The 25,743-nt window shown below is 43.0% G+C and overlaps 1 protein-coding gene across 10 annotated transcripts in view; it reads left to right on the top strand.

Annotated features, from left to right (window-relative positions):
- ST3GAL3 (ST3 beta-galactoside alpha-2,3-sialyltransferase 3) overlaps positions 1-25,743 on the top strand; it is a 182,402-nt gene that overhangs the window by 105,881 nt on the left and 50,778 nt on the right. For all 10 annotated transcript variants that reach the window (XM_062003580.1, XM_062003584.1, XM_062003582.1 and 7 more), the window contains 2 exons: positions 4,837-4,931; positions 19,739-19,802. In XM_062003580.1, coding sequence (XP_061859564.1) covers positions 4,837-4,931; positions 19,739-19,802 — 159 coding nt within the window. The remainder of the gene's footprint in view (positions 1-4,836; positions 4,932-19,738; positions 19,803-25,743) is intronic.

Here is a 25,743-nt window from a genome sequence, read left to right as displayed (position 1 = left end):
TAAGTGTCTGAAATTGTTCAATAGCTACCTTGAGTAGTGCTAGTCTAGGGTTTGCAAGATAATTTGGGAAGGTAGTGTTGCTGATGTTGAGTAGCTCAGCACATATCAAAAAGCAGTACAATCATGAATGATTTGGGGTTGAAAGGTGCCTTAAAGACGTCTCTTTCCAACCCCCCTGCACTGAGAGGATGTGAGGAGCTGTGAATGGATCTGTGTATCAAGGACAGAATGGAAATCGCTGTGAAAACTTGGCTGGGGAGCTTCTGGCAGGCTACTTCAGCCTTCTATGTAGAAGTGTTTTGGGTCACAAGTCTTGTTATTTGTCAGGGAGAAAATAACTGAAAATGTAATTCTTTGTCACATAAGCCAGGATCCCTTAGGAGTCAGTATCTATCCCACCTTCTTGTTGATACAGGTTCTTGTTTAAGAATACTTTTCTGGCAGTACACTTCCTTTCACTGTGTGCAGTGACAAACTGTGTTAGACGTTATGCTAATGGCTTTGTATAAGCAACGCAAACGTGAGAGGTGGGTGATAGGTGGACTGTACCTTGTTATTATCATATCCAACATTTAGTCTGTTTAGATGCCATGCATCCTGGGGTGCATCAAGAAGAGTGTGGGCAGCAGGTCAAGGGAGGTTCTTCTCCCCCTCTGCTCTGCCCTGGTGAGGCCTCATCTGGAGTCCTGTGTCCAGTTCTGGGCTCCTCAGCTCAAGAGGGACAGGGAACTGCTGGAGAGAGGCCAGTGCAGGGCCACCAAGATGATCAGGGGAATGGAGCATCTTTCATATGAGGAAAGGCTGCGGGACCTGGGGCTGTTTAGGCTGGAGAAGAGGAGACTGAGGGGAGATCTTATTGACATTTATACATATCTAAAGGGTGGGTGTCAGGAGGTTGGGACATCCCTCTTTTCTATAGTAGATAGTAACAGGACAAGGGGTGATGGGATGAAGCTGGAACACAAAAAGTTCCACTTAAACATAAGAAAAAACTATTTAATTGTGAGAGTGAGGGAGCCCTGGCACAGGCTGCCCAGAGGGGTTGTGGAGGCTCCTTCCTTGGAGGGCTTCAAGACCTTTCTGGACATGTTCCTATGTGACCTGATCTAGGTGACCCTGCTTCTGCAGGGGGATTGGACTAGATGATCTCTAAAGGTCCCTTCCAACCCTACCATTCTATGATTCTATGATTTGCTGTTGTAACAGGAGATGCCATTCGAACTAGAGTTTTTAGATGCAGGGCGTTTCTCTCCCACATCATCCAGCTGATAAAGTGTGTGCCACGAGCAGCCAAATTTCTCGTCTTTCCATGGTTGTCGTGTGCTATTAGGTTGCATTATATCTGTTCTGGAATTTGGGGTAGGCAAGACAGAGGAAATACTTAAAATGTAAATCTGAAACATTTGAATTCTTCCTTTACATGCTGTTTGCCCATGGAGCACAAACCTATTTGAGTTCCATAGCTGTGGCTGTCAGTGAAGCTAACCTGCCTTGAGGTAGCAAAGACAGATGATTGGGGTAAAATGCAGCATGCAAGCTGCTCAGTAGATATAAAATTTAACATCATTCGGAAACATTTGCTTTTTCTGTTTTGACAAACTCCCACACATTCCTTGGAATGTATTTTAGGTGCTCTGCAGAGAGCATTCCCATGGCCTGTTGGAGGCATGTCCTGATATTTCCTGAAGGGTCCTAGAATACGCCAGACACGCTTCAGAGCAGAGACAGAACAGCCATGCTCCTGGAGAGGTCTGGCAGACAGCATTTCCCTGTCACTGCTGGACATCGGTTCTGGATTGCTCTGATTTATTGAGGTGGCAAAGCGCATTTCATAGATCATGAGCTTTCACTGTATTCAGGATTTCTTAATATTTCCAAAATGGGATTACAGTCAAGATTTATGGGAGCTAAATATCCTCTCATTTGCTTCTTTTTTCCCCATATGGATGTATTTTCCCCAAAACTGTTCCTTCCACCCTTAAATGAAGAAAAAGTAAGAATTAAAAGTCAATTTCTCTACCTCTGTGTACAGTAGTGTTAAGTATTAACAACTAATAGTAGGTGGTCTAAAGCTATTATGTTCTTTGCTAGAAAAAGAAAAATAATCCCTAATAACTCCCCTGCCATTCTATGACATTCACTTCTAGCTTTACAATAAAAAAGCCAATGGGCACTTCAGCCTTCTTCTTTGGGCATTGCTTTGGTCCCCTGGTTGTCACATGCAAACACGGTAGAGCATCAGATCAGTCCTTCTAAGTGATTTTGTCCTTCTGTGTGATTTTGGGGATGCTCCTCGAGGCCCAGGGAGTCTCAGGAAATCTGACCTCGCTTTTGGTTTTACCAGGCTGTGATATAGGCTCATGCAGGGACAAAAGACACCAATTAGACTTAAGTACCAACGACTTAAAAACTCCCAAAGGATAAGGAGAGTTTAATTGGTGCTTATGGTCCCGGACAAAACAGACAAGGCTGCTTCACTCAGGGAAGGAGATGGGTCCGAACCCAAGAGCCTGGGAGAAGTCTGAGAACTTTGTACCAGGCCTGCACTGCAGCCCCCTCCCCCTGTTACCAAGCAAAAGTGGCTCCTTGCAAAGCCTCTTTCTCCTGCCATGCTCTTGAATAAGTGAACTGAACTGGCTAAGTTATTTATTTACTTTACCCTAGCATTATTGTAGGGAATCCTCTTGTTTCTTGAGAGGTCAACACAGCCTGCTCATATATATGTTTTCTTAAGCACCCAAGTTTTTCCCAGGATTGCATGTCACAGCAGCAACTGCAGTGACCTAACAAACCAGCCCAAAGCTGCTATGTCCTTCAGGCAATGGAATCATCCTTCACTGTGGCTGCTCCCTGGGAAGAATGGGGAACATTCTGTGGGACTTGACCTCTCTTGTTCAAGTGGTAGCTGTAAAGGAAGAGCTGTGAACATCTGTGCTGTGGCCGTTTGGGTTGTAAAAGCTCTTGCATTCTGTAAGAATCCTGCAAAGATTCCTCCTATTGGTGTTGGAAGGAGGTGGAGATAACTCCTCCGAGAGCCACAGCATAACACAATGCTTGTATTTCAGTGCACCAAGATGCTTGTAAAAACATTCAATTAATTTGACAGGTTATTGAGATTTTTTAGGACACTTGCAGAATATTATTATATCCTGTTCTCCTTTAAAAAAATAGGCCTTTGGGGCTTTTTTTGTTTCTTTTACATGAGATCTTCAGAACCTCTAATGCATCTAACACACCTTCCCCACCTTTTCACAGATAAAGTTGTATAGATCCTTTCATAGCTCAGGAAAAACATTCCTTTCCTTCTAGATCAGCCATGTAATCTCTGCATTGTGCTTTTATGGTTATAGATGATCTTGTTAAAGATTGCATGAGTGGATGTGAAGCGGTGTGCATGGGTGAGTTCCAGTCGTCTGGTTTTGTTGACTGCTCTCGGTCTCTCTTCTCCCTTCCCAGAGATTTCTGCACCCTCTGATTTAATGGGTATCTGTGACAGGACTGTACTTGGAGCAGTTTGTAATTCAGAATTCATTCCATCCTTCCCTGCTATCTGAAATTGCTGCTCTGTACTTGACCGTAGCGTAGTGTAGATGAGTTTATCTTAGATCAGGTAGTTCAAGTCCAAAAGTTATCTGATTGCAGCAGCGTGGAGTTACGTGCTGGGTGGAAAAACAGCCTGAAGGGAGGGTTGAACCACTGTGTTACATCTGTCCCGCTACCAGTACCTGGGTTAGCCAGACTGGATCTGTTTCCAGATACATTACACTTACAGTATGGCTGTAGTGGAGATGCACCCTCTGACTCTCAAAGTGCAATATATTCCTTTCTTCATTTCTGTAGCACAGTGTTTTCGATGTCGATCCAGAGCATCCCTGCTACTGTTCTGTTATGATTGAAGGAACAGATTTCTATTAGTAGTATTGTACTTTCTAGCAATGATCTCAGTCCACTCAGAAATGGCTCCGTATGAAAAGTTAGCATTTCTGTAGTTTCTTTCAATAATTGTTTCCTTCTCTCTGGCCACTGTACCACTTAATTCTAAAAGAGACAAATTTTTAGTAGCTGCTGTGTTTGTCTGTTGAGAGTGCAATTAGGATAATGTATTCCCATAATGACATGGTTAAGAAGGACTAATTCTCTCTTTTGTAAGTGGTTTTGGATAGAGCACAACTGTTTGGTTTGGCAAGAACCTCTCCTGAATCATTTTTGTGTTAATGAATGCAGAATAAAACACCTACATCTGTACTGAATTTCCATTCTCTGAAAGCTCAGTGCTGCTTCATCATCTCCTGAACAGTTTCCTTTCTTGCCTGTGGTATAGTAGCTGCTGTGTGAGTATGAGCAAGGCAGAAGCAGCCTTGGGATCAGATGACTTCATCCTTGCCCTGCACAGGCATTCACAATGTGCCCAGAGCATCACACATGTATGTAATGTGCAATCTAAAGGCAGCTCTGCATCCCTTCTCACAAACTACATCGACAGCACGTAAATTGGCTCGTGCTTACATAGCTGGAAGTAAAACTGCTGAAACTCTGTTTCCAATTTACAACCTATTGTAGCTAAATTAACAGCCTAACAATAGTTGGGCAGTTGTAAATTGTGTGGAAGTGATTGCCAGGCTCATAACTTAAGTGATTTGGGTGCCCTTGTGGCACAAGTTTTGACAGATTTGTTCCACTGCAGGCACCTTTGTGTAAAAGAAAAACCTTCCATGTCACTATATTGACAGTGAGAATGTAGAATCAGGACTTAGATACGGGTTCTCTCAACCTCTCTACAGAAACTTATCCTTCCTAGCTCAGGAGTTAATTTCTCTCTCATTTTGGTTTTCTCAGGTTCTCGAAGCCGGCACCCATGTTCTTGGATGATTCCTTCAGGAAATGGGCACGTATCAGGGACTTTGTACCCCCCTTTGGAATTAAAGGACAAGGTATGACAAAACTGCAGCTACTGGGAAAGAGGTAGTTCTGCAGATGCTCACCCCATCTTGTTTTTCTGTTTTGAAAGATCAAGTGGTCCCTTGGACTCAGCTTTATTCGCCTTGTTCAAGAGAAATGTTGTACATGTAGCTCTCAAACCCAGAAGGGCTTTCACGGCTGGAACGTGGACCTCGGAGGCTGGTCTTAGGGAGGGATGGTTTAGTACATGGGGAGAGTCACTGCAGCAATGACAACTTAGAGCTGCCATCACATTCTGGAAGAAGCGTTTTGTCGTTCACCGATGCAGCATCTTGTGGCATCTTTGCTGACAACAGCAGAGAGTCCAAACTAATTTTAAGTACCTTGAAGTCAATAATTCTCTAAAGAACAGGAAAGACTCCTCTTTCTGAGTTTTGGAGCCTTGGAGTTGACCACTGATACAAATCTTCATTATCTTCTCATAGCATTTGGTCATAGAAATAGCACATTTTGCATGCTGCTCCTCAACTTTTGTAACAAGGAGGAAATACCTGTTCAGGTGCTTTGGTGAAGATTTGTAATAAGCCCTTTCCTCCAGCTGGAGTGTGGCAGCAGGGGCTCTGCTCTGTTTCACGTGTGCTATGGGAGAGCAGGATCAGTGCTGGTGATGATGAGATAGAAGCCAGTAGCTCACCCTGCAGATAGTGTACTTTGCAGGTGACACAAGCTCCTAGCTGTCCCACGTGGGCTACCAAAGGCTTCTCTGGGTGAGTGGTGGTGGAGCAGAAGGCTTATGCTCACCACAGTGTTTCCTGAAGTCTGATATGTTTATTAAGGAGTGTTAGTGGCATTGCATCAGCTTTTTTTCCAGCTGAAAACCTGAAGATTATAGATGGCCCCCATAGGAACTGAAATACCTGGTGGAAAAAGGACTGCAGCCACAATAGGCTTGGTCTCTCTCTCTTTCCCTGGAAGCAGGTGTGGTAGTTGTCAGAACAATCTCTGATCAAATCAAAGGCTCTACTGACAAATTTATTTTGGCTTGCATCAATTCCCTTCTTTCTTTTGTGTATGCTCATTCTTTGTCCAGTTGGTCTTTTGCAGCTCAATAGGCAGTTACTGTCCTCTAAATCAGCCAGCAGAATTTGCAGCAAAGAAATAACTGTGGCAGCACAAGTGGAAGGCTGCATCGACCACAGGAGGGCTTGTCTCTTACTAACAGGCACACAAGGTGTACAAAGCTAGGGCAAGCTGCCTGACTGAAGCGAAGGTGGGATTTGCAGATTACACATGTCAGCCAGACCTAATAAAAACGATTCCGTTAAACTGAGTCCAAACGGAGAAATTCACCAAAAGGGGATGACGGAACGGCTCTGGCAGCCTTCTCCCTTGGTTTGTTGCCAGCTTGTATCACCACTGCAATGTTATGTAAATCTGGTGGTTTATATTGGATTTCCTCAGTTAAAAAGAGAAATGAGAAATTGCCATTATTTCGATGGCTGCGAGCTGAAGCCATGGGACGGAAACCGTTGAATGGGTTATTTTTTTTAATGCCCTCCTGGGGCTGGATTTTGTGCCAAGTTTCAGTCTGGAGCAAGTTCTGTGTGTGGGAGGGTTGAATTATAAATCTCTGTAGCCCAGGGTTTCTAATGGCCACGCTGACAGGCTGTGAGTCCTAGCGATGCGAATGGAGCCCTTTCATGTTCCACATCACTTGGAATTCTTGCATCAGTCTTCTCTGGACATCCCACGGGATGCATTCTGGCTCAACTGAGTGATTAGATGATGGGATCAGCACCTCATTAGGCCTTTCAGTCAGGGCAATCTAATGATATCCAAACAACTGACCCAGGCAGGCAGCGTGGGGCTCAGTCACGTGCTGGTGCAAGATGAAGACTGTCAGAGCTGGGGCGTGCATGGGAAAAAGAATAGTCAGGGTGGCTGAGAAAGTGAAGAGAGATGTGCATGTGTTGAAACAGATGGGGCAGGAGGTTTGCTCTGTGCATTCAGAAGCCCTGTGACACCATCAGCTGGGATTTCTGACGTGCATCACACTGGGAAAGGCGGTCAGTGTTCCAAGTCACTGGCTGGAGCTGGCTTGGTAATGGGAAGATTTTACTGGGAACTTTGTGGAATATCAGCCGCTATTTCAAGTCACTGTGATCTAGTCCAAGTGCAAAATGGCTTTCTATTTTTTTTAGGTGTGAAATACAGCTACAAGATGAGCTCTATTTCATTAGTGCTACATGTTCCAAGAAGCTGCTAGAAACTGATCGGTGGTAGCTTGACAGTAGTAAGGTTAAGAGTTATCAAGAGATTCTTAGCAACTTGGAGGCTAATCCATCATTTTTGCTTTCTGTTGTTAAAGTTTCTCTCAGTTCTTCAGACTTGCAGCTAAGTTTTCCTTTGCTTTGTCTCTGGGGAAAAAAACAAACCCTGAAATAAGTCCTCCTTCAGCCATCTCATGATGTTTACTGGTTCAAGAAAGAAATCCAAGGTTGTAAGAGCAAGTCTTGCAATCTTTAGGAGAAAGCAGCTTTTGAGGAGCAATGTCTAGTGAGCTGTACTGCTTTGGAGTAACACATCCAAGCAAGTTGCGTGTAAAAGAGCAGAAATGTCTCAAGTTTTCAGGACAGGACAACGCTCTGTACAGGCACTTGTATAGCGAGGAGGAAGCAATGTGCTGATCATTTTGACACTGTTCATCAGAGACCTTAGTTTTCTTCAAACAGAAACTGATTGCAATGACAGTTCTTCCACTTCCAGATGTTAAAAAGTACCCAATATAGCATAGCTTAACAGTGTTTCTTCATGAAAGAATAGTTACTCCTTATCTACAGTGATCATTTTCTGATTTGTCCATTTGCCTGTGCCAAGGGAGTTTTACACTCTTTCCAAGACCATTTCCACGCAGAAACCCTCAAGGTAAATATGGTTCTGAATAGGAAAGCTTTTAGGCTTTCCCTTAATGATGTTGGTTCTGACTTTTCAGGACTATCTCGGTAGGAATAACGCACATCTCATGCTGGATCGGAAACTGCTTCTACCGTTGGTTAAGCACCTTAATGGTTACTACTCTGCTGAATGAAAGAAGCTCAGGAATATGCAGGTGGTGACCCTGCTGCTTCGTGAGCAGGGCACATGGTAGGAAGTCTTGTGTAAACTCTTTTTGAACAGTGGTCTCTGAGAGTCCTCTATAAGGCACTGGAAATAGATAGGAGTTTATGAGAAGTGATTGGACCTGTTTCTTAAACTGTCTGAAATGGACAGAGTCTTAGCACATGTTGTACTTGCTGGCTGTGCCTCTGTTCACCAAAAATCTGGACCAGGGATTGATCCTAATTACTTGATCCTAATCCTCAGTGACCTGAGACAAAAGCAGAGCTGAGAACGGTCAGGATTGCCGGAGCCAATACAGCAGAACGAAGATGGTGCTGTGTTCATCACAGATGTCTGTGGCCCTTTGTGGGAGCTCTTGCATTCTCTGTGAGCAGAGGATAGGGAAAGAAACAGATGTGTCATATTTCTGGAGAGGCATGAGTCTATATGAGTTTCTAATGCCACAAAAGGCCCCTACAAGTACCTAGTTTGGCCATTTATGTAACAACGGTCCCAGGTTTCACTCGGTGACTTCTGCAGTTGTCTTTGAATGTGTAACATTGTCTTTCAGAATCTGAATCCAGATTTTCTAAATGGCAAAGAATGTTGTCAAACACACCAGTATGTTTGACTGCACTTACTTTAAGAAGTTGGACTTGGTGCCATGTTGAGTTTGTTGTCTCCTACTGTGTGACTTGACAGAAGCTAAAAACAGGATGAGCATTGTGAGCACTTGGAAATGATGACTCCATCTCTATTAATAAATAAAGTGCTTGTCCTCTGGTCCTGAAGGCAGTTGAGCTCATTGTTCAAATGGGTTAACTCCCTGCCCTCCCCTAAAAAAGGGAGGCTGTATCTAGGCTTCCTATCAGGAAAAGTCACTAGCCTGTGTTGGCCTGTGTTAGCCTGTGACCCTATGAATGAGTGAGAGTTATAGAGGAGGATATTTGTTGGCCCTGATGGAAGCTAACACTTTAATAGTATGGGCTTGAGTAGGACAGTGTGGCCTCATGCCCTGCTGCTAGTTTGTTTATTAGTGTGTGTGTGTGTATATAGCCAAAGCAAAGAATGTCACTCAGGAACAAGATGAAATTGGCCAACTTTAAGAGTTGTCAAGAAGATCAAACTGTAACAAAAGTTGGAACTCTAAAAGCTACAAATGTCAAGATGTTCTGTAGGGGACAGCTCAGACTGCTGAGCACCCTCCTGTGTCCCAAGCTATTGTCTCAGCATTAACTGGGATGTTGGAGTGCCTCCCACGTTTCACCACTGGCAAGGATCGAATTTGCTTGTGGGAGCTCTTCTTTCCCAGCACCCACCAGGCTTGCTTTTGCAGCTTTCAGTGAAGAGCAAGTTGACTGCAGCAATCTCAGGCTCTTAAATGATTCACATGGAGATGCTTTTTGTTTTTTAATTGAAATATCTTCTTTTGTACTTGCACCCTTTTCTATCAGAGCTTGTGTAAGTTATGGAGGTATAAATATGCACGTGCTGTCCATATTATTGCAGTGATCCTCTAGCATGTGCACTGCTTTCAGGGTTACATTCGTCAATGAATAAGCAATGGAAAAGTTGTTTATAGTGTTAGAGAGATTATTAATCCCAGAGGGCCTTCTCCCCAAATTTACCTCTGCTGCTGAAGCAAAAGGAAAGAGTTATTTGGAAAAGAGCAACAAACAAGACTGGAGAAATACCTGACTATTAATAGAATTTCTCAGTACATGTGGCTTAAAGAATATAAAAGGCTTTCATAAGAAAGAGTAGCTAGTATCTGGCATCCTTTCTGTGTAATGAGGACAGGAGAGTTGCTGCAGTGTTATTTGAACTTAAGTGAAAACATATGGCACAGCATACACTGAAAAACTAAACAGATATAATCTATGCAATGTCTCTTCCATGCATTTAGTTAGTAATTGTGTCATTGCTTAGCAGTAATTACAGACCTTCACTTCTTGCCTTTGTTCCTGTTAAATTGTTTTAAGCAGAGCAACTACTTTGCTGGCCCTGAATCACTTTGACTTTGAAGGTGATATTTATTTCTTCAGGAGCGACTGTCTAGTCACTATCTCAGAATTTGTCTCCCACCAGGAACCTGGGAAGCAATTTCTCCCCCACAGCGAGCAGGGAATATTAAGAACATGCTTGAAGAGCTGCAGTGTTATCAAAGGTAGTGTGTACTAATGGCCACAAGACTTTGTGTTTTCATCTGATACAAGGAGTATCTGGAATTGGTGACATACTCCATGACAAAGAAGTCAAGTGAGAGCGCCAGCGCTGTGTTGTGCAACGGTTAATTGTTTTTGTACTCTGTTTTATTTGGATGTTTTCTTTTGTTTTAGTGCTTCTGGGAAGAACTGTGGCTCAATGCTGCTTAGCAGTGGTTTTATTAGTCCCATGGGGGAGAGGTCATTCACATCTTCAGTGAAAATGTTGAATTTTCAGGCGTGCAGAAGTTGGCACATCAAAATACTATCAAGGATAAAATGTCTTTCCATGCATGTTCTTTCCTTGCATGGCTTTTTCTTCCACATAACTTTCTTGGCATGAGTAACACTTTATCTCTGAGAAAACATATTCACTCGGACATCACAAGTGAAATTTACAGCTGAGTCAAAGAAAAACTATCAGAAAAGTAGGTCTTTTCCCAACCTACTCTTCCAGCTCCTTCTAGAGGCTGATGTATCACATGCAGACACCTCCCCTACATGTGACTGGCTCTGCCTGATACTGAGGTGTCTCTTTTCTGCTTTAAATCTCGATCCTTGCCCTTTTTCTGTTCGCTGTACTTTGTTATACAGATGACCTTTCTACTCTGAGTGGCTTTTTTTTGTTCTTCCTGCATTCTTCCTGTAACAAATACACAAGAAGCATAAGCACATCTAGCCATTGGCTCTGTTCAGAGTAGGTTATAACACAAGATTGTTTCTTCTTGAGTTTGAGGCAGATTTCTGAACTAGTTTCCACTAGAATTTTACATTTGACCAAAATTGGTAATAGTTGCCATCATGAGAATATAGCTATAAAAATGTTGCTGTTTCCCCAGGGAATCCAGCTGATTTTATAGCCTCAAGAAATGAAATTAGAGGTCTGAAGGGAAAAAGATCTAGAAGTTTCAGGAGAGGTAGAGGATCAGCTTTTAATTTCTGAATAAAGCCTCTAAAGGGAACTTATATTGTGAATTTTGAAGTTAAATCAACTCTTACTCTTGAGCTCTCTTGATGAAAGTACAACTCTCCAGTGTGAAACTTTATTTCAATCAAAATGGATGTGTTTCTGTTGAAGGCTGTTTAGTCTGGAGAAGAGGAGACTGAGGGGAGATCTTATTCATGTTTACAAATATCTACAGGGTAGGTGTCAGGAGGTTGGGACATCCCTTTTTTCTATAGTAGCCAGCAACAGGACAAGGGGTGATGGGATGAAGCTGGAACACAAAACGTTCCACTTAAACATAAGAAACAACTCTTTCCCTGTTGAGGTGAGGGAGCCCTGGCACAGGCTGCCCAGAGGGGTTGTGGAGGCTCCTTCCTTGGAGAGCTTCAAGACCCACCTGGACATGTTCCTATGTGACCTGATCTAGGTGACCCTGCTTCTGCAGGGGAGTTGGACTAGATGATCTCTAAAGGTCCCTTCCAACCCCTTCCATTCTATGATCCTATGAATGTGCTTAAAGGATAGTCTTTATCCCAAAGTGCTGAAAAGAGAAAGGTGCTCCAGGGAGACCTCAAATCCCAAGTTTGTGGTTAATTAGGTGACTCCACAATGGAGTTATTCCCAGAAGGGTTGAAGTGCAGTTGAGGTGTGAGTATTATTCCTATCTTTTGCCTCTTAGAGGGAAGAGCAGCTCTTCTCTGGCTGTTGTGTTTTGAAGTGCTGTAACTTAACCCTTCTGCAGGGGTTGGAAGAATTAGAAATCACTATAGTAGTTACTGAATTTTTTAGCCTTCATTGCCTGACCACCTATGAAGGGGCATCAAAACCACAGCAACAAAGGGAAGAACAGCCCTCTTAACAACTATATTTATTTTCCTGTGCTGCACGTTGTGAATCTTTCAAGGGCTGTTTCCATTTGGTGTGAATTAGGCTGTTTCTACAGGCTTTATTGCTTCCCATGCATCAAACTTGAGCTTGGATCAAAATGGTTAATGGATGGTTATTGCAAAACGTTGCCCCTTTTTTTTGGCATAATTGTTTTTTAAATGAATGTTCCAACTTTCCAAGCCCTGGGATTATGTTGGGAACTAAGGTTGTGTTCTGAAAAAAACCAAACTCGTGATTGTGAAGAAAATCTTGGGGGAGAAAAAATCCCTGAAGGCTCCAAAACTACGATGTAAATGAAGAGTCCAAATGTTATATATTTTATTTATATCTTGCTATAAAAAAAGGCCTTAAAGGGCTTTTTGGAGCTTACATTTAACATATGCCAGGTTTTCCTAGAATTGTTAGGGAGGTACCATGCATCTCCAGTCTTCCTTTTTTATCTTTGCATTTGTGTTTCATATCTATGCAACACTATATTCTTGTTTTATTAATGCCATTAAAATCATTGGAAGTATTGGGATATTGGAAATAGTTGTGGTTTGAAGTCCTGTTGTTAGTAAGGTGTGTCTCAAGTAAACCACCTAAACTTGGTACAGTTAAGGACCTCAAGAAACCATTCTCTCTGTTTACACGTAAGATGTGATTTGTGGACAGATTCCTTCAGTTTTCAGTTAAATATCTTTGAGAGCCAGTTCACGTGTTTGCAATTTGCTTCTAAGTTCTGGAAGTCTTTGTAGCTGCTTTGTTCTGCATATAGACCTCATAAAGTTAGCTGATCAATAATAAAGAATCTCAGATTCATTTTGATAGCTGTTGCACTCACTGGATTCCCAGCTTCACTGAGATATATGTTGTGCTTGTCTGTCTGGACATGGTGTTTCTGGAGGACAGAGTATGTCTGGGTCTGTGACCTTGTGCTGGGCACCAGGGTGGCAAAATCTTCTGTAAAAGATCACTCCTCAAATGAAGAAAGAGCTTTCCAGGGAGATGAACTTTTGGGTAGCGTTAAAAAAAGGATGCACTGGGTTTATGCTTACAGCTTCTTTGTAAATATTACAATTTGTTTAATCCATTGCATTGATGGTGTTGATAGTATTTAGTTTACTCTCCTCACGAAGCTGACACGCACGTGGCATTCTGTTCCTGGGGGACCCATACACAGAGGAGACTGGCATGCTCTCCACCTCACTCTAGTCAGCTCAAGCTGGTGTCCAGTGCCCTGCAGAAGTGCTGGCTAGAGGCATAACTGCTGGGTGACCAGCTGTGGCAATGGCCACTGACCACAGCTTGCAGGCCAAATGCAAAGACAAAGTAATACACTGTTCCCTGAGCCTAATGCATGGTATTTGACTACTTAGTGGTGATGATAAGGACACGTAGAGTTGCTGATTTTTGAGGAAGGTGCTGATATGCACAACTTGGAAAAGTACAGCCTTTTCTCTTGCCCACTTGAGTGCACAAAGAGCCCAACTTGCCTACTTTTAAGGCAGGCAGAAGATAGACCTGTGAGATGTCTGCAGTAAGCCCTGTGGAGTGGAAAGGTCTCCCATCATTTTTAATGATACAAGCAAGAAGCTTAGGCATTGGAAGCAACAATGTTAAGTGTTGTTGACATTTACAGTGAAGGTCTCCACTCCTCCACATAAATAACAGAACAAGGCTAGAATTGAGTCTTGGGCTGGTTCTCTCTGTGTGGTCATTACCCTCCTACTTTAACTATTTACTTTTAGTTTTTTCAAATGACTGAGAATTTCAGGGTCAACCTTAAGTCAAGATGCATTCAGAGAAATCATGCAGTCCTAAGCTGCTTTTGAATCTTCTGATGTTGTAAGGCAAAGCTGACAGAATGTGTCAGGGTAACTCGGGATCCTTAGATAAATGTAGTTAACTCCTCCTCACAGGAAACTCTGCAGAGGCTTCTCGCTTTGTTTGTATAGTAATAGTGTGTGCATAGTGGTTGATAGATGAATGGGTTAAAGGATCTCCTGATGTCTTCAATACTCTAAATCCACAGCAACAACAAAAAAAGCCAGGCAAATTATAGCTGCAGAAAACTGCAGTAGATGACTTGCCCTGGTTATACATTCATTATTGAATAATGGGAGAAAGCGAGTGTGAAAATGAACCCTATTGGTGTTCTTATCCATTAATTTATCATTAAAAGATAGTAGCAGACCGATGTGAAGAACATGTAAGCCAGAGGGCTATCTGAAGATTAAAGCCTTTGCAGAGGATTCCTTATCTAGAAATCAAAGGCCATATTATTTTCCTCGTTATTTCCTAGTTCCTTATTATTTTCCTAGTCTCTTCCTGTGTGAGCTGACCTAGGTGGACCTGCTTTAGCAGGGGGTTGGACTACATGAGGTCCCTTCTAACCCCTACCATTCTGTGATAGTAGTTACGTCACTTACTTGCCTTGTGACCTTCAATAAGTTGAATTCTCTCGGAGTATAAAGATAATTAATGCTTTCTGAAATGAGGAGAATGGGTGGAGGAGCTGAGAGGGTGAATTCAGCAATATGCATGTATGGTTACATATGTGTGTATATGTGTCACCTTGCAGCCTTTGGCTTGAAGGAGCTGTCATACTGTGTTTTACTCTTGGAGTAAGTTCACCTGCCTAGTACTTCAACTAGACTTAAGGAGCACAAACCTTCCTCCTTGTACATGACATATGTCCTTATGCCTGCCACATGGGTGGTTTCAGATAAATAGAAGCTCTGCACTGTAACTTGCAGTTTTGGTCATGAACTATGGGAGCTAACACGAGTGAAAAATGAGCTACCAGTGAGCTGCTGCTGAGGTGATTGCCGCTTCCAGGGCAGCCAACATCTGTATCCCTAAGGATGACGACACTGCCATTGAAACATCAGTGTATGACTACAGACTGGAGGAGGGATTTTGTGTTGATAATGTCTGCCTTGAATCTCGTGAGGATGAATAAGAGAAACAGTACAGAGGAAGTGATGTTGGTGTTGGGTTTACTCGGCTTTGCAGCAGCCACCAAAACCGTGGCCACTGAATGGCTGTTGGATGATTTGTATGAGACAAGTTTGGTGGTTTAAAGTCAGTTTCCAGTGGGAAGTTTGTATTTCTCAAAACTTCCTGCTAATGAGCACTTGCTGGGCTGCCTGTTTGGCAGCTGGGAGGAGGCCAAAGATGAAATGCTTTTCAAAGATGAATTCACCTTTTGTCCACGGTGATTAGATGAGGAGAGTGACAGGAAAAGAAGAGCATAGTTTAGCCCAAGCTGTTTGGTTCCTGCCTGCTCCATATGTCTGAAAGATTCCACGGAGAGTGTGTGGTACAGTGCTGCCAGCTCTCCCTGTCCGGGGTAAACATAATGTCAAACTGCTGAATCCGTGGGAGCTGTCCCTGTGCCAGCTATGAGTTGGTTCTGAGCAGAACTTCCATGGAGCCCTGCAGGTCTCTGCACCACGCTCTCTGTGGTTCATGTTTCTGGGCATATGGTGCTGAGACATGTCTGCTGGGCTGATTTGCCGGGGTTCTGTGTTTAACAAAAGTAGCTGAAACTTTTCCAGACTGGGAATAGCTCTCAAAAGAATGAGACCTGTTTGAATGGAGATGTGTGTGAGCTAATGAATTGTACACCTGAACTGGCTGTGTGCCTGGGCCTTGGAAGGAGGGAGGTGAGTGCACACATAGCTGTTGCTTGTAACAGGAAGGAGTTTTTACTTTGTAGTACTCAGAACATGTATACTCAGGTCTCCTCTGGCCCCTCCTTGGTGCACAGGTATACAAGGCAGAGCACACCCCCGACTATGTCTCTTTGCACTTGCCAAGCAAGAGAGAAGTTGTGCCTGGGCTAGCATTGTGTCTGCATCAATGCCATGGTTTCGTCACAACCTGGATAAACTATCTGGAGGGGAAAAAAAAGGAAAACATTGTTTGCGTAGCTGTTGCCCTAATAAAATGACTTTTCTTTTAAGCATGGGTTCATGTTAAAGGAGGGGCTGTACACAGTCGGTGCCTTTTTAAAAAACAGAAAATAAGGTCAATGGATGAACAGAGCAAAACTGCAACAGGAACAAAATGTTCTCCCCTGAAACATTGATCTTGAGTTGCTCTGTTCTTTGTTCTTTGCTGTGTTTGCAAGTAGATCCCAATCATGAACTCTGTCCCTCTTCCTTAAGAATATGCCTATCCCAGAGAAACTTATGTCCTTGGGTGCCAGCTGGTCCCACTGCTGGCCCACCCCAACGGGGAGCTTCTGTATCTAAGGTGCAGCACACCAGCTTTGCTGCTGCTGAGATTTACTACTAAATCAGACAATGGTTTAGTATAACTTGTTTAGAAGTTTAGCATCAATGTGTATAACAACAAAACTAGTTTAGCAGCCTTTCTGCCACTGTTCTGTAGAACTTGGGGCATTTTTAATCTGCCCAGAAGCTGTTGCTTGAAGGTAGAACACTTCAGTGACTGCTTGGATCATGGGGATACCCATCATGTTGTGCATATACCAGTGTGGTCTCGGTGCTTAGATCTTGGCTTTTCTTTTATCCTTGCAGAACTTGGTTTCAGTCATTGACAGATCAGTGTTCAGCCAGTGACTGTGTGCAAATCCTATCACTTGAAACAGGAAGTAATTTTTCTTTGTAGCACGTACTTGCACTCTTTATTATCACTGAGTACACAGGTATATAAACCAGACTATGCACATCACCCTTTCAGTTTCTCACCCTGAAGAAACCATGCTCTGTTAATTAGCTTAATAGATTACATCTGCTGTCTGGGTGCCTGATTTTCTTTAGTCATAGTATGAAGATGAGCACAGCTTTGTGCCCCTCAGATCACTGTAATAGTTGTCTTTGCAGTGGTGATTTCAAGTAATCATCCACCTTGGCTCAGCTGTGGTAAAAGATCCTGCCAGTGGTTCCCTGTTGTAGGTACCTTCATTATCTCATGGAATGTTGCAGGCAGCAGCATATGCTGATCATTTAAACCTTGCCCCAAGCAGATACTGAAGCTTCTTCTGAAAGAGATCTTGTCCTTCCATCCTGGCCCCAGTGAGCAAGTTGCCAAATGCACGTGTTTCCCTCAACGCCAGAGTAGTGTCCATCTTCTAGTGGAGATCCAGCACAATCAAAAACATCTAATGCCTTTCTAGTGGCCAGACCATCAGCTTTTCCTGTTAATGCTTGTGGCTCCTACTTCTGGCTCCTGATGAGGACACTAGACTAGATAAAATGGCACTGAGGGCATCTGCACCCCCTTCATTGCTGGTGGGAGTCAACACTTGGCAGTGTTTTGTCTTGTGTTGAGCTTCATTGATCAGTTTTGAATGATAACACTGATTTGTGCAACTTCCAAGCCTCTCAGATGCCATGTGTTGTTGAACTGTGGGGGCTGCTCCCATTTGGCCATTTGTAATCTGTACTGAATGTCCTAGATTGTTGTTTGTTTCCTTTGTGTTTGCTCTCTGAATGATGGGAATGGAGAGCATCCCCATCCCAAATGCTGCCACATCCAGTCCTAAAGTAATCCTGAACATTCACTGTGAAGGCATTATGAATTAGCTGGCAAGATGAGAAAAAAGAACTCTTTAAGTGCTTTAGTCAACCGTATTCCTTTAATGTGCTTTTTGATATAGTATAATGGATGGCCTCTGAGTAATGTGGGGTGTTAACTTGTGGGTGGTAGAGCAAACCTGGCATAAGAAAAGCTTGGTAGATTGGAGGTTGCTGCCCTTGGCATGCAATCCTTTGATCTCTTTTGTGAGAGTGTAGGAGAACAACCCACACTAACGTATACTGTCCAGTAAAAGTCAACCTATGAGACAGGCCAAGGAGAGGACTGTGGCATGGAGCCATTGGAGGTCACAGCAACCTACTGCTGCTGCAGCAGACTTAGGGAAACAGCATTCCTGTTGGAGAGGGAGGCTGCTGCCAATGCGGCAAAAGAAACTCTTCAGATGAAGGAAAGTTAAACAAAACCATATTTTGATAGCAAAGCAAGTTGCTTTTATCTTTCAGATTGCCTCTTTCCTTTCTGCACTCCAAAATATGATTTCCTGAGAGTAATCAGAGTTCTCAGCTTGTAATGGTTGGCAGGGGCTGTCAGTAACGCCATGTCAAAAACTTGCCCTCATCTAAAAGTAACCATCAGTGTTCTATTTATCATCTTTGTTTGTCTACCTGTGTGTCTCACCAGCTTGTTGTCACGTTCAAAGTTGTTTGGCCTGTGAGCTTGTGTATTCATCTCACACCCTCGTCCTGTAGTTTCGGGGAGGGGGGTGGAATATAGTAAATAAGAACAGAACTCTGTTTGAAAGAGACTTCCCTAACTCTGCTCATTGCAGTAAGTAGTGTCTATCAGGAAAACTATTTAAGTTCACTGTAAACAATTACTTGATGTCAATCTTCTTAATGTTTCTGTGTCATTTCTAATCTTTTGTAGAGAAATGAGACTGACTTTGTTTGTGTATTTCCTAAGAACTTGACGCAGTTGATTGATAAATCTCTATCATATCCTTCTGCTAAATTTACTGTCTCTCAGGGAAAGTGTAAGGAAACTAATTGTTCACAATCTTTTCCAGTATAAATGAAGCTCAGAGAAGCCACATTTAAAGTGGGAGTGATTTAAAGGGAAGTGATTCAAAGTCCATACAGATGCAGGAGCATTCAGAGCTCATAGCAGAGGAGTCACTGAAGGTTGCCAGATACACAGAAGCTATATTTGACATATGAAATCCCTGATTTGAAAATAATTAAATGGTAAAAAGAGAATTCCAGGGAGATGTTATGTCTGTTTGGTTTTGCTTTTTTCTTATGGTGCTCTTCAGGCATGTACTTAAGGCCCTGATTAGAGTCGGGATTTGGAGACAGACTTTCTCTCAGACCTAGTACAGCCATTCTTAAGTTACTGGTATATTTGTAAATCCAGACTAACCAAAGCATTGCTGCTTCTTTCTCCTGGATGGTTTATGGCAAAAGAGTTTGGACCTTCATGGGGGAGAGAGGTGGAAAAATTAGGGACAAAGTCTAGAAGGAAGCAGACTCAAAAACTTGCATAGTCAATAGAATTATTTATGTGTAATCATTGTTCTTTTACAATTCAATGTATTCAAATTGTGTGCATGTCTGTGCTTGCATAACCTGTACCATCTGGTTGCTGCTGAGTATCAAGTGCTCACTGGGTATCAGTGTAGGCTGTGGTTCCATGGGCATTCTTTAAGCAACTATAGCGGTTTAATCGGGTTCTGCCATGAAGAAAGCCAGGCTGGGGAACTGAACCTAAACTCAAAGTAACCTGGGAAAATAAAACCCATCAGTTTTAATCTGGTTCTACTCCTGCATCCATTTCACCATTCAACTGTGTAAAAGCTTGTCTGAAAGCAAGCACTGACAGCAATACTGTCTTTCACATGTCTGAAATGTTTGTGAAACTGCAGTCTTGGACAAATGAGTGTGAAATCACTGCCTTAATCTGTACTGTATTTGCTCCCTGTCATGTGCAAACCATTTGCACACTGCATCCAGAATTTGGCACATAACATGTATTTCTAGCCAGTGTGTGAAAGTCATTGTCCAGAGAAAACAGGAATATGCAAGTTAAAGTGTTTATTCCTTGTGTGAACCTTACTTCTTTTCCTCCAAGTAACTGCTTCAGATGCTTTGCATCACTTTTTCATTTCCTTTAGAAGTGAGAACTTGTTCCTAATGTCTTCTTCCTTTCTCCCTAGATAATCTGATCAAAGCCATCCTGTCAGCAACCAAAGATTACCGTCTAACTCCAGCTCTTGACAGGTAAGATGAGATCCCTTAGATTACTTTCCACATATCCTAAATGAATGTTGCTAGATATTTTTGCCAGAAATTATTGCCAATAAATTTGCTTGTGCTTTGGAGGCAGATCAGGAGCTGTAAACCGAGTCCTCCTTCCAGTAAATCTGTAAACTCTGGAGACCTCTGTTATGTCAAACATGAATAGAAAAAAGCATTTACCTTTTGACTGTTTCCTAATCTTTTGTTTCATATGGTGTTACAATACACCCTTTTCCCCCTTTTTCATAGAAATAAATAGCAGCTTTTCAATAAACACATTCTTTTTCAGCCTTTCTGACAAAGCAACAGGATCATAAGAAACCTTTAGAGGGGAAGGACTGACTTGTTTTAACAGTGTGTCACAAATACCTCAATCAGGAATGTGTGATTGTGTTGGCCAAGACTGTGCCAGGATATGATGGGAGTCTCCTGGGTCTTGTAGTCTTTGAATTGATGCCTTTAAAAGAAGTGCCTTTGATTCTTCAGTCCTATTGTAGCAGTTGCTTCTGAAACTCACAGGCATGTCTACAGTCAGTTTCCCTCTAATAGTCTTTTAGTCTTTCCTGTCCTTGCCTTTTTGTCATTCCTTCCAGTTACCCTGCAGTTTTGGTTTAGTGCCATCCCCCAGATTAGAGGTAGTTTCTTTCAGAAGCTGTCAGAGGCTTTCACTCAGACATGATTTCTTTTTAAAGTCCTGGTTCTACTTCTTTCCAAGCAGTGGCACTTCCTTGCACCTGGGCTAACACCACAGTTCCTGCTTTCTGAACATTGGTTTTATTCACAGATCCCTTTCTGCCCAGTTTTTACAGCCTTTCCATAGATCTCCACGTCTATCACAGTGATTGTAGAGCTTGCCCGCTGTCGTTAGAGCTGGGAGTTACTCTCTATATGAAAGTTTATTCTTAGTTTTTTGCATTCTATGGGCTAATTTAGGTTGCTTTGAAGTTTGCCTTGCCTCATGGCAATGTCAGATAGGGTTAGCCTTCAGAGTTTGGATTAATGTGAGAAATGATAACCAGAAGGCAAAAGCATTTTACAAATGACCTTCTTAGTGATTCTACACAGAACCGAGTCTCACCCATCTGGGGTTTATCTTAGCTCTGGTTGGAGAGTTAAGATTCTGATCTGTTGAAATATTCACATGTAGACTCTTTCAGAAGGTTGCTCATGGGAAATTAGTGTTTATGGGAATTAGAGGGTGGGTGGAAGATTCTTGCCGTGAAGGTTGATGTAATTGTGACCCTTGCTGCTCACCTGTTTTCTGAGGAGTGGAATGTTTCAGGGTTTTTTAAATGTTCATTTCTCAGAAGGCTGTGAAACATAGTCATTCTAGCATGAGCTGCTCACTTTGGTTTTACATTCTGTATAAGGGGTTTGGTGCAAAGACACTCAAGCCTTCATGAAATGTATGCAAAAAAAGATGAGGCTCAAAAAATACTTGAAAGAGCCTAGGGAAGCTACACAGCTAAAGTCTGTCAGGAACAAGGGGTCAGACTTAGGAGATCTTGTGAGATGTTCCACTTGTAGGCTCTCAGAAGTCTAGTGGGCTGACTCTGGCAGTAGGGGAACAGCTCCAGGTTTACCTTCTTTTCAGGATGGAGTTAACCAACATTTTGTTTGCAAAGCCAGTCTAAGAAGCTCTGTTTGCTGCTGGCTGCTCAGACTGTAGCTCCCTACCTTTTCCTTGTGCTGCTTCTGTTGTTTGAAGAAAGACTTTAAAGTGGGTCACTGAAATGTTGGCAGTTGAAAAGTTTTTCTCTTAACCCAGGTTGTTTCAGTGACCTCCTTTACAGAGCTCCCCTCCCAGCAAAGAGCTGCAGGAGAGGCAGAGCAGAGCTGGGGCTGGGTGGGGAGGGCGAGTGCTGCTGAGATGATTGAAGCAAGTGCTCATGTAACCACACACTGAATGCAGCTTTCCCGTGGGAAGGATGGGAGAGGCAAGGTCAGAGCAGTGTGTGAGAACCTAGGAAGGAAAGAGGGGATTAGAGTTGTGTAGTGGGGGATCTACGCCATGCCTTCGGTCTTGTCCCCACCCAAGCTTTTCCATTTCTGTCCTCCTCAACAAAGCTGTTGCTTGAGATGTTACCTTCACTTGCCTCCCATAAGTCCTCGAAATGAACTTGTTTGTTTGATTATCCCTGTGCCAAAAGGTCATCCTGATGCACCTTTCCTGATGCAGTGTACCAACATGGTGCTGAAATGAGGCAAACTTGATCCTTCCGGGTATGCGTACACCTTTCATCATCCTAAAGCAGCTTTGCCAACTCTCTCCAACTAATCCCTCCATTGTGAGCAGAGTTGTGTTAATAACTAGCAGCAGCTGGAGGGCATGTGAACAAATGCTGTAGTTCGTGCCTGTAACACAGTGTAAATGATACTGTGCTTTCTTAGTCTTCTTCATGACTCCTTATTATGGCACTTTTGTGTTGAACCTCTTATAGTAACCTGCTTCTTCTCCAGATCAGGAGGCAGGTAAAGCTGTGGTTGTGTTTGCAAGGGTTTGCAAGGGTTTCAACTCAGCTCTGAGCTTGTCTGTAAAAGATTGGATATCCAGGGGACTTCCTCTAGAATCAGAGTCCTCCTCCTTCAGAGCTGGCATGTCTTTCTCAGTAACACAGATGTCGATGAGCCTTGTCTTTGACACTTCAGAGTTCTCTTGCCCACTGTTGGCTTTTTCAGGCACATTTGTATCACTGACATTTTCACTGCTAGCTCCTCCAGTGGCCTCTCATTCTGCAAATCAGTCAGGGCTTGGTTTCTACTTCCATAGCTCTTCTGCTGGCTGGACTTCAGTGGATTTTGGGGTTAAATCTCCGCAGTGGTGACCTGTAAACTTTCCATGAAAAGACATGAAAAACCCAACTGACTCTTTTGTATTTGCTGCAGGTCATAAGGAAGGTGAACTGAGTTTGAACTTGTAGCTAACACAGTCTTTATTAATGCAGTATATAAACTAACAAGTGAGGAGAGAATTTGATAGAGTGGGAGAGGAGATGTGTGTGTCCCTTTGGCTCAGGTCGATAGCACCAATTTAAGTAGCAGCAGCCAGATCAAACCAGCACATGCTAAGTCTCCCTAAGCATCAGTTTCCCTAAAGATGTATTTTTTAAGTATTCTGTTGTATCTTTCCTCAAAGCCTTTAGTTCCAAAGTTGCGTAAAGGAAGGCTTTGTGGTTTTTCTCCCCTGACAAATCCCTGAAGTGCCTCGATAAGAGAGGAAGTAGCAATTGCTGCAATACATACGTGTGTTTACAGTGCTATATTGTTCAAGAAGATCTGTGTAAATCCTGGTTTTGGTGTAGATGAACTCAACCTCTGACCATCTGTGTCAAGCGGCTGTACATCTGGCTGCAGCTCCCAGCTTAGGGCTTTCAGGAAGGTCTGTTTGGTGCAGAAAGTCTGTGATACTCCTTCATACCACCCTGGTAGCAAAGTGAAACCTGGGTCGTGTCCAATGTCTTCAGACTCTGATCTCTTCTAGAAAAGAAATAGGGCTTTGCCATATTCTTGTGTAAACAAACAAAAAGGTGTTTGCACACTTCTTTGTGGAGAAACAATTGGGCTGTAACTGATGCTGCTTGCACGGTGTGTTTCTTCAGCCAGAAGCTTGCCAGGAGCCAGCAGTGAGTCTGCAAGTTTCCCGTGCTCAGCTACTGCCAGTCAGTGCTGGCTGTGAAGGAGCCCAGCTATGCTGGTGCCAAGTACTGGTCAAAATGCCAGGTCAGGTGCCTGATGTCCCATTCCACAGTGCCACCAGGAGTGCCACCAGGGCAGGCCTGCAATCTTCTCACTGTCCCACAGTGTGATGCCAAAGCTGGTGAGACCAAGCCAGCTCACCTTTCTCCCTGTCTTGACCAAAACAGACCTGGCTGCCCAGACTCAATGTACACACCTGATGTACAGAGTCCAGGCAAAGTCCAAGACTCACAATATTTTCGTCATGTGCACCTGGAGAAAGCAATCTGCACCCGAGTGCTGCCTTCTAGGTGTGCAACAGAAACTTCCAGAAGTCTTTTGTGATGAAAGTGAGCAGAGTACTTCTGAAAGGAATTGAAGAAAAAGCTGCTAGAAGACTGAAGAAGGTCAAGACCATGAGGGTATAAGAATGGTTCAGGCATGAGACTGAGCAATGGTGATTAACCTATCAGTTATGATGAGTAAAGGCAGAACCATTCTGCTCAGTATTTGTTTCTTTTTTGGGGGTAAGGGCAGAATGACATCATCCTATTTTACAGCAACAATAAATTACACATACTGTTATTAGTAGCTGTGAGGATGTTAAATGACAATTATATGTGGTTTTAAATCAATAAGCACTGAAGAGCATTTAAAGAGTTTTAAAAAACAGCTTTTTGTTATTGCTGTTTGCTTTTTAATCCTTCTTGGAATGTTGAACAGAAGAGCAAATGTTGTGCCATTCCTGAAGAAGTATGAGAGATGACAAAAGAGGTGACCCCAAGTTGATTAGCTTGGTTCTGCAGGAAAAAAATCCTGGAAGGTTAGATCTGGGACAGAGCTAGGATGGCAGTATAACTGATGTGAGTTATCTTGAGTTCTGTGGGAGGGAAACCTTGTCACGTAGAGGATGTATTTTTTACATGAACTAGAAGCTTGATTGATAAAGATGACGTTTTAAAGGTAGACATGGTCCTGCTCTGGCAGGGGAGTTGGACTGGATGATCTTTTGAGGTCCCTTCCACCCCTCGAGATTCTGTGATTAGTTATTTGTCTCAGTCCATTATATTCTGATTCCACACAACACTGTTGTAGACGTGTCCTTTTTGGGAATGGGATGTGTCACACAGCTGTAATAAAGGCTACTGTCAGGGTTGAGAATTAATCCTTTAGTGACACCTCTAGCATAATCCTCTTGACAAGGAGGTTAAAACCAATCTAGAGGAAATTTAGAATTACCCTAGGAAAATCTACCAGAGCCAAAGCCTGGGGAAATAAGGAGTAGGAAGGCCAGGTCAGTCAGGGGCTTTTTACATGGCTGTTCTCTGAACAATCCTTTACTGGAGCCAAATCAAAAGTCAGGCATCTCAGAGGTGACAATGCCAGACTCTGTTTACAAGACGAGGATTATAACCTGCAAACCATGGGCTATAAATAGAGAGCATTGGAATGATGTACCTAAAATCTCTGTGTGAAGAGCCTCTGCTTTGAGCAGCGTTAGCTCCGCACGCTGGTCTTCCAGAGCCAGTGCTTCAGAGAGCTGGGGGAGATGTTGAAAACAATTCAGAGAGATATTGCAAATGTGACTCGAGATCTAGGAGAGCTGACATACCCTAAGAGATGTGATGAGCTTGCTCTGGTTTGTATGATCAAGAGAAAATAACAGGCTTTGGTCAGTCTACAAGTACTGTGTGGGAACAGGGCCATGGAGAGAGGCTGCTGGAACAGCTTTGACTGGTGGAACTGGTTCTTGTATCTCGTGTAATCAGCTGGTATTCACCAGTCTGACTGTGACTGACTATCACCTAGAGGCAGATGTTTACACACAGTGGTTTGTCAGTGAGTGGATCACATGCAGATGTGGAAGGGACTGCTGACAGTAGATGGTGCTTTAATTTAGCAGAAAAAGGAAGAATGTGATTTGAGGCTGAAACAAACACATCTGTATTCAGAACTGGTAAGAGCTAGCATCCTAACAGTAAGTGGGAAAGGGATAGAGGGAAGTGTCTATGTCTTGCAGCCTTTGAACTTCAGCATGATATTCTTCACCAAAACATTAAATTGAGAACTCGTGCCTCAGAGACAATTGGTTAGAGAATGTAACAGTATTTCACCCAGCACTGTGTTGTTTAGGAGGTCAAACTTTCTTATTGTAGTAATCAAAAGAGCATATTTTCATCTGCAATTTCACTTGGCCAGAACTGAACTATGTCTTTTTTTCTCTCCTGCAGCACCTTCAAGGTTTTGA

This window comes from Colius striatus, chromosome 10 (genome assembly GCF_028858725.1).
Source record: "Colius striatus isolate bColStr4 chromosome 10, bColStr4.1.hap1, whole genome shotgun sequence".
In the NCBI taxonomy this organism is placed as follows: Eukaryota; Metazoa; Chordata; class Aves; order Coliiformes; family Coliidae; genus Colius; species Colius striatus.
The sequence above is the reverse complement of the archived record's forward strand: the minus strand, read 5'-3'. Positions and strand labels throughout refer to the sequence as shown.